The sequence below is a fragment of the Austrofundulus limnaeus genome, unplaced genomic scaffold (genome assembly GCF_001266775.1).
Source record: "Austrofundulus limnaeus strain Quisiro unplaced genomic scaffold, Austrofundulus_limnaeus-1.0 Scaffold149, whole genome shotgun sequence".
Lineage (NCBI taxonomy): Eukaryota > Metazoa > Chordata > Actinopteri > Cyprinodontiformes > Rivulidae > Austrofundulus > Austrofundulus limnaeus.
In genome coordinates, this window is record NW_013952551.1 from 515,083 (window position 1) to 524,302 (window position 9,220).

General features: G+C 35.4%; 1 protein-coding gene across 1 annotated transcript in view; it reads right to left on the reverse strand.

The window, feature by feature from the left end:
• LOC106523260 (tumor suppressor candidate 3) overlaps window positions 1-9,220 on the reverse strand; it is an 85,535-nt gene that overhangs the window by 10,078 nt on the left and 66,237 nt on the right. The window contains exon 8 of the mRNA XM_014016644.1: window positions 4,801-4,875. Within this exon, the coding sequence (XP_013872098.1) occupies window positions 4,801-4,875 (75 nt within the window). The remainder of the gene's footprint in view (window positions 1-4,800; window positions 4,876-9,220) is intronic.

Below are 9,220 nucleotides of genomic sequence, written 5' to 3' on the forward strand. Positions count from 1 at the left end.
GAGAGAGAGAGAGAGAGAGAGAGAGAGAGAGAGAGAGAGAGAGAGAGAGAGAGAGAATAAGAGAGTGATGTCAGAACACAAAACTTGTCTGGGAATTTGTACTATGGATGTAAATCTCTGTAAATATGGGTCTCTGGTGGTTTGCATGTTCTTTGTGTTAGTGATATTGTGGTTGGAAAAAATATTTGTGTGTAAGAGTTCATCCACCGCAATCACGCAGCATTAGCTTCTCCTCTTTTACTCGCACTCAGCATATGGAAATATTTACATTTCATCATAAGAACCTCAGAGTTTGTGCTGTGTGAATACTTGCGTAAGACGGCAGCTGAGATGACATTTAAATCCAAAACAAACCACTCGTACATGCTCACACACATTCAACACACACACACACACGACATAAAGGGCAATCAGACATACATGTATATCCTACTCATTATCTGAGACACCAGATTTTGTGTTGAATAAACTTTACATATAATTTATTTAAAGAACGTCCTGAAAAATATTGCAACATAAAGCTGGCTTACGCTCACCAACTTAATTGAGAGTAATGCGTATTTGAGACGGTGCTTTTCCTCTGGGCTTCATGTGTTGCCAGATCCTGGTAGGGGTCTGTGAGTGTGTGAGCGCCGCAGGTGAGTTTATTCATTAAGTATAAAGGGGCATATTTCCTCTGCTCATCAAAATATGACAGAGATCTCAGCGTGCATCCTTGGATAATGACACTCCCAAGTGCACATGTACTAAGCATATCAATAAGCTAAGTGATTTAAGACCTTGGCGAAACGACAAGTTGTTTAGGATGAATAATTTTCCTCACTGGCAAAGATGGTAAATCCCTCTTGACTGCATGACTTGGCTCAATTCAATTTATGATATACTGGCCTCTTACAAATAGGAGGGAAAAACAAAATCAATAAACATATTAGGTTAAGCCAATCTCATTAGGAGCAGAAATATAAATTAACTGTGATGCCAAATGGTCTTAAATAGTCATTTAATGATAATTTGTGAGGCATTCTTATTGTACTGAATTTAACTGTGATGTGGGATAAATAGTGTGAATAAAAATATATCTTAAGCATTTTTGTGCTCTTGAACTTGGCAATTGAGATGCAACCTTTTTTTTATTTTTAGTGTGGAGCACAATTTCTTGAAAGGATATTGTTGAAGCACAAGCTTATCTTTTTAACTTTAGACTGATAGATGTCAGACAGGTATGCCAATTCCGACTAACCGTCAAATGCTCTACATTATGTGCCTGTCTTTGCTACTCACTGAATGAGTTCCTGGAATTACCAAGTGACAAAAATGCAACTATTGTTAGAACTACTCAAAGTGGGTCGATACTCCAAGGTTGTAAGCAGTAATTCAGAGACTGGAAATATAGAAAAAATATAAAAAAAATTAAATAAATAAAGCTTGCTGCAGCAGAACTAGGGTTGGCTGAATGAAATATCAGACTAAGCAAGTATATCTGTCACTGTAATTTAGTATCCAGCAAGGTTTTGGGTCTTAGACGGGTAGTTAACTAGCTAGGTACTTATACAAAAACATTTTGTTTTGGCACAGTTATTTCCAATGCTACATGTTACTTACATCAATGTTAGACTCTGGAGTCAAACTGCATTGGGTAATTCAGGCTGGTGCATTATCTCAATTTGTTTCCTAAACTTATGTTTTTTAATAATTTGGAATAAAAAAACATTCAGGTTTTAGTCCACACATTAAACATGCATAGTTAGTGTGTATGCACGTTTGTTACCTGGTGGGGATGATTTCTGACCATTTATTAGCTTGTGAGGACCCACTGTGCCTTTTGGGGACAAAAGCCTGGTCCCCCAGCAGGGAAAACACAGTTGGTGGGTCAGGGGTTAGGTTTTACTAAGGCGTGAATTGCGTTAAGGTAAGGTTTAGGTTAATGGGTCAGGGTCAGACTATAGAAATGACAAGTAAATGAATGGAAGTCAATGCAAAGTCCCCATAAGGACAGCAGAAACGTGTGTCTGTGTGTAAAATTCAGTTCCTTTTAACCCTTTCAAGAGCCACACGTGTGTCAGGATAATTACCGGTAATTATTTTAATTCAATGCATATTTAAAATGTTTCATTTGTGTAAAATTTGATTGGCGAAGAAATGAAAGTCAAAGTGTTATCTATCAACACACATTTGTTGTGGCTCTTGGCATCCTACAGAATTTTAATTTAAGGTACAAAATTTTGTATTAAAACTGATGACATTATAATGGATCACTGAAGTTAGTTTTAGCCCACATAAAGTTGAACTTCAATTGAAATTTAAATTGTGTTATTTTTATTAGACAACAATTATTTAGTGCATCAAAACAAACCCCACAATAAAACATGGAAGTCCAACTGTTTATATCTGGGTTTAATTTAGTGTTTTTTTAAACTATTTTAGAGACAGACATCTGCAGCAAACAAACTTCCTCTCAATCCAGGGGAGGTGGTACTTTGTTCTTCAGAGACTTATTACACCTTCTGCTGCACATCTTTGTGGAGGAGGATTCACGCTGCAGCAGGATAATGAGGCCAAATGTGCCTCAAAGCTGTGCAACAACAACTCAAAGATCAAAGACGACCAAGCAGAGACTTTAGGATTTTCATCAACTTGAGCACTGCTATCATGAAAAGCAAAAGGTGAATACTAAATAGATATTAGATGAATCTACTTTTTTTTTCTAACATTATATTCACACTGTTGATATCATTTCTGATTAAAGATGCTAAAACAGCCTTTAAGCAGAAGAGGAGTACATCATCTGCTGTAGTGTTTACAGAATACTGCATGTTTAAATTTAAACCCTGGGTGTATACCATTTATTTTTTTCAACATTTAACTGACCTGACTGCAGAGCAAATATGTATTAGAATATGCTTTAATAACCTTAGGCTGACATTATGTCAAATAAAATAATAAGAATGGCAAATTACTTTAACTGTATTTTAAATTGTTTTACTTTTTTGTTGCTAAAATCCCATCTAGGGACTTGCAAGGGATGGGATGGGGGTGGGGGTGTGAAGGCTTATGCAAAAATCAACTTTTTTGAGCTTTATTTCATGCTATAATGTCATTTCCTTGTCAAAAATAGTGTTGCTTTGACTCACACATGCATGTTTGACAAATCCTTAAATCTCCTGTGGCAGCCATTTAGAGCTGCCTAAACGCTTGCTGGTACAAAGCACCGCCTATTTGGACATTGCTCCTCCGTGAAGCTCAGTCCCACAGAGCACTCCTCCCCCGAAGCACTGTTGTAAAGATGTGCTGAAGTGGGAGTGTCAGAAACAGTAGCAGGTTCTTATAGAGACAGAGCCAATGTCAAGACGTTTAAATATAATGCAAAGTCAAATTTATCTTTGATTTACATAGCAAGTAACAATTACTTGATTTTGTGCTACAAAATTGAAGTATGTACCTGGAAAATACGTAACAACCATCCTTTAATGATACTAGCAAAATTTGTTTTTCATTACTAAATGGAAGCTGGTGGACAATAATTTTAGTTTAGTAGGAGATAACAGTCAAACATTTAGTCGTGGTCCTAAAACAGATGAGCTACATTTCTAGTATGTTTTTGCATTTTTTGTCTCTGCTGTATATCCTGTCATTTATATTCTCATGGTTTCCTGATATAAAATCCATTCACATGATCCACCATTCACACATCTCTTCAATAACACTCCACATCCACCAATGTTAAGTTCATTTATGCAGCAACTCTTATGCTGACTAACAGAATGAGTAGCAGCACTCAAATTATACTCAGCAGTTTGAAAACTATATGGCAGGGATTTATTCACATCCACTGAATACACCAACATTCAGGTCTAATCCCCCCTCTAATACTGACCAATGTCAATCCTCTGTGCTACTTTGTGATAAACCTATTCAATTTACAAGAAGTGCATGTCTTATTGGGGACACTGAGTTACGTAGTTGGTGAAATTAAATCTGCCCTCTGCAGTTCTTTAAATAAAAGATGAGTTAAACAGATTCTGATGGACTACAAACAAATCCAAAATCAAGATAAATTTAAATGAATGAGAAAAAGGTATAAAAAATTCAAATGTTTCTATTTAAAGGGCCGATATTATGTGTTTCTCAGGCATACATTTAAATACTATACCATAACAAAGTATCTATGTCACCTTTAGTTGTTATTAAAATGCTGTTTTTATGTTTAAATAGAAAATAATCTCCTCATCACTTCCTCTTCTAAACGCCTTGAAATTGGCCTCTGTCTCTTTAAGAACCACTCTCCGTTTCTGTCTTGTCCATTTCGGGGCCAGGGTGGGGGGTGGGGGTGGGGTCCTGCGCATGCGCTATGATGCAGTTAACTTGGCATCTGAAAATACATTTCCTCAAAGGTATTTTTAATCTGAAAAGAGCTTCACTGAGTGAGAAGGAGCTCAGCAGACAGTTGAAGCTTCACTTTCAATTGTTTGCTTTGTTACTACTGAGAGCCTGCAGGAATCATGGGCGGGGTGGGGGGTGGGGAGGTGTGCTCCGTGATGAGGAAGTTTGGCTTAAAGACATGTCCCAGGGGCGTTTCTGGTACCAAAAGGTGTTTCTGGTCCCCACCTGTTGTTTTGCTCCTCAGCATGGCTTCCTAAAAACGCTGCAGGATTTCTCAAACATGCATGAATGAGTCAAAGCAAGGCTTTGGGTATGTTTTTTATGAGAGTATAACATTATAACATAATATAAACTCAAAAAAGTTGGTTTTACATGATATTGCCCCTTTAAAAAAATTAACAACAGCCTTTTCCTACTTACTTCTTCTCTTGCCAACGTCCCCTTTGGAGGTTGCAGCTTCATTGAGCAGAACCATCCCCATGGTGATTGCAGCATCTGAAACAATGTTGTCAAGGAAACAAGACACATACGAGACAGGAATGAAAAAATAAAAACAAAAAACATAACAAAAAAAAAAGACACAATGACCCAGAAGGAACTTCTGAACATACACATGCCCTTGCAGATAACAACATAAAAATACATGTGCAGAGAGGCACTCAAACAGATTAGAACGACTAAATGAAAATGCTATTGGTTTGGAGACAATGACCAACTGAACCCATGAGATGCAGTAGTAACACAACTGCCCTACAATAAATTTAATATCAGTGTTATAACCTTCAGTTTTCAATAAGACTGTTTCAGAGAGTTAATTATCCCGGAAATACAGACGTCTGCATGCTTTTGGTATTTATTACTTTTCATAAGCATACTTAGACAGAAAACTACATGCCCCTACAAGACCTAAAGTATAAAAATAAAGCAAATTATGCAAGTTTTTGTATGTTCAGGAGAGTGCAACTGATAACATGGTTGCTAATGGTAACAGAAAAATCCTTTCTCTTTTTCCAGCTAATTATTCAAGTATGCAGAAGTGCTAAGAAGATGTGTCTTACCCCTGGAAGAAAAACAGAACAGACTCCAAATTATAAATAAAAAAATAAAACCCACACATTATAACAAGGGCACAAGCCACATGTCAACATAGATGCACTTTAGGTAGGTGACCCACAGAATAATGGCATCACGTCTTTGATTTTTGTAAAACAAAGAAACAAAAACATAAAAGATGAATTTTCTCAGATTGAAGTGTACAACTGATTTAAAAGACAATTGCCTTGCACCTAGCATCACTTATCAACAATTGTGTAATAAATGCAGTGATTCATTGTGGCATATTTAAAAATATATATATACTTTTTTTTAAGTTAAAGTTTTGTGCATATTGTAATACTGTACTAACTGTCAGCATTTTTCCATCCAATGCTTCCATGTCTCAGAAAACCACAATGACTAATTTTGATCCCTGAAAACATGCTGTTGCATTTAATCAATCAGAGAAAAGAACTGTTTACACTAAAACACACCAGTAAATAAGGCAATTAACTATTAAAGTCACATGCACTTTCAGGTCAACATTTCTATTATAAAGTAAGTTTTGTTTTATTTAATCAGAATAAAACAAATTTGACGGGAAAATTAAGAAAGGACATCAAGTGGAGAAATCCATATTTAAAAGAATTAAAACCATACATGTGCATGTTCCAGTATTTGCCTATCTTTTAAAAAGGTCGTTCATGTAATTGTAAAAAAATTGTGCCAAATTGTTTAATATGGAGTGTGCACTTTAAATATTATTTTATGAATGGTTTATGAAAAATAATGGATATATTCTTTTGTAGGGGGAAAGGTGTAAGATTGGGTAAAATATGAATTATTAAAGTTATAACTTTAACTTGATCCAGTCTTTGCATCAAGCTGAGTTACAATTAACTTACCGGTTCTTTACTTTGCAATGGAAGTTCAAACCCGATTTGGGTCAGGGCTCTAACCTGATTTCTAGTTCTAATGGAAATTAAATGAAAAGGATGAACAAAAAGAAGTCCAGCTCAAGGCAGCTGGATAAGGGGTCCCTGCATCCCTGGAAAGCCCATGGGGCGGAGGACAAGTAGCCGAGGGACAGGGGGAGTCCAAGGAAAGAGAATAAAAAGCAAAGAGGCATGCCTGTGTTTCAATGTTTCTGAGGGCCAGAGCTTCCATGTTAGTTAAAACAATCATAGGAATTTACATCTTAAAGAGGTGGTGACTTTAAAGTCCTTTTTACCAAAGATAGCTCAGTTTCATTTTCTAAATCTCAGGCAAAGAAAATGGGCGTATCTACATTAAAATGTCTTTTGCATACTCACTAGAGGGGATATTTAGTTTTATAATCCTTTTACCTCAAAGGAAAATAAGATAGCAAAGTTAAACCATTTTTAAATACACCTTTTAGTGGATATTTAAGGAATCCTTCAATATAAAACATACAAACTTTAGTTTAGCTGTTTAACTTCTGACTAGTAGATAAGATGTTTTTAAAAATTAAGATAAGTTAAGTAAAATTAAATTAAGTATATTAAAGAAAACTATTTTTAAAAAGGAAAGTGGTCACATTCGGAATCATTAAGAATCAGACGTCCTAAGGTTTCTTAATTTGCTAAAATATATGTAACTAAGAAAACATTACTTGGATAACAGAAGGATAGCTAATACTCCTGAAATAAAAAAAAATTGGTTAATAAGGCATAGTTTAAAACATGACAAGCTGATACACACAGGATAACATTTAGAGGACTTTGTGTTTTACATGATCATAACAATACTTTGATCTCAGATCTTGGATCTGAAAGTAAAAACGGGGTTAATCCCATTTCTTCTGTAGATTAAAAACAGACTATTTTTATACAAAAAGAACAGAGTTTATTTTTCTTTTTACTTCTACAGACAGTCACAGTGAGGGAATTTTTATGATCCTTTTGAGAAAAAAACAGTCCTCGAGGAGTTTGTCTCCCAGAGTGTAAATTGTCAGGACTGTCACAGTTGGAATGGAGCCAGAATGCCTGGTAGGTTGATTTAGGTGACAAAAAGGGGATTTGGTATCCTCTGTGCCAGTATTCTTCCACTGGTGACGATCAGCAGATGTTGTGGGTGTTTCAGAGAGGGGTTTTGTTTTTAAAAACACAGGTTTTGAGAGGAGGGGGTTTTCAGGAATGCAGTAGAGTCATAAACAGGGTCCGGGATGATTTTAATGTAGGGATATTTGTTCTGTTGGTCACACAGATTTTAATGTGTTATAAAATCAATATGATGATCTGAAGGTGGACCCTACACATTGCACGATAATTGACTTATTAAAGTGAACACTCCACAGATCAAAGAAAATTGTATTTTTAGCACCAATAGTGTGTAAAGAAAGTGACAATAATATTTGATTTATAAGTGTTCAGTGTATTTTTTAGGTTATTTCACATTTTGTGTACAAATATACAACCTCAAACTAATTATTTACAAACTAAAGAAATTTATAGTTATTACAGATTAGTACTGATGTTAAAAGCACAACACTATATTTTTAGGTTTTCCTTTTTATAATGTTTAATCTATAATGTGTTGATTGATATAGATTAGTTACATGTCCGAAATAACTATAACAACACATATTTATCCGTTATGAGAACAGTAGGGAGAATTGTGTATGAATGCCTGTGATTCAGCCGTAGGTCAGTAGGGGGCGAACGTGGGCATTGAAGACTCTGTATAAATGGATCAACTTCCTGGTTGGCCAGCAGTGTGTGGTTTCCTGTCAGATCTGAATGGCATTAAATCCTCACTCCAGAATTCTGGTTTTGTATGGTTTTATTTCATCTAATAATCATATTATTTAACATTGGTGGTTTTCTATTGACCTCAGCCTTTGAACACGAATATTTCTTACAAAACGGTTGGACTTATAAACAAATTTCAAAAAAAATTTCTGTAACGTAGTAAATTGGATTTAGTTTAAAACAGTCAATATCTGTGATTCTATAGATAACTTCAGTATATTGTGATGCTCTCTAGTAGCACATCATAGATGGTGACTAAATCCTACACTTTTTCTTTTAGTTTGCGATTATCATTTAGATTACTTGTTGAAGTAATAACTCCATCATTATAGGCAAGTCATGTAAACCTATGTATATTACAGAGGTAACTGTTGCTCAGCTCAACACCTTAAATGCTCTGAAATCACTGCAAGCACAGTCTGACTGGTCTAGGGCTTAATTACAGATTCTTCTCTTCAACATGGTCTGCATACAAAACCATAAATGAGGACGACATGATGGTGTGCATGAATAAAAATGTCTGCAATGGAAGCTGCAGAGAAGAAGGCGAAACATTTCTTTTGATGATTTGAGGAAAGTCAAAATTTCAGCGAAAAGCACTGAAACAGTCATGGTAATTGGGATAGGGTTTTCAAAGTCCAAAATGTAAAATATTTAAGAAAATATACATTTATTTAAGATGAGATATGGGACTCAAGTTAAAAAAATAGGTGAAAAACAAACTATGTTGTATGCTTATACAAGCAGCATCTTAAATTTGCCAAATCCCTAGACCAAAAGCTGATGTTTTGAGCCTTTTATGATTTCACATTTATTTCTAAATCAGTGTGACTCAGTAGGACTGGATAATTTTAAGATCAGTTACAAAAGAAATGCTATAAGAGTGAGTCACACAAAGTGAATCTATCTGCAGTACTTTCGAGATGGTGCTTCCAAAATGAGTTTACACAACTGCACAGAAAAGAAGAGTACCTGTGTTAACATTTTAGCTGAGATGTGTGCTTCATCTAGATGTAATCAGATGGTCGGGGGAG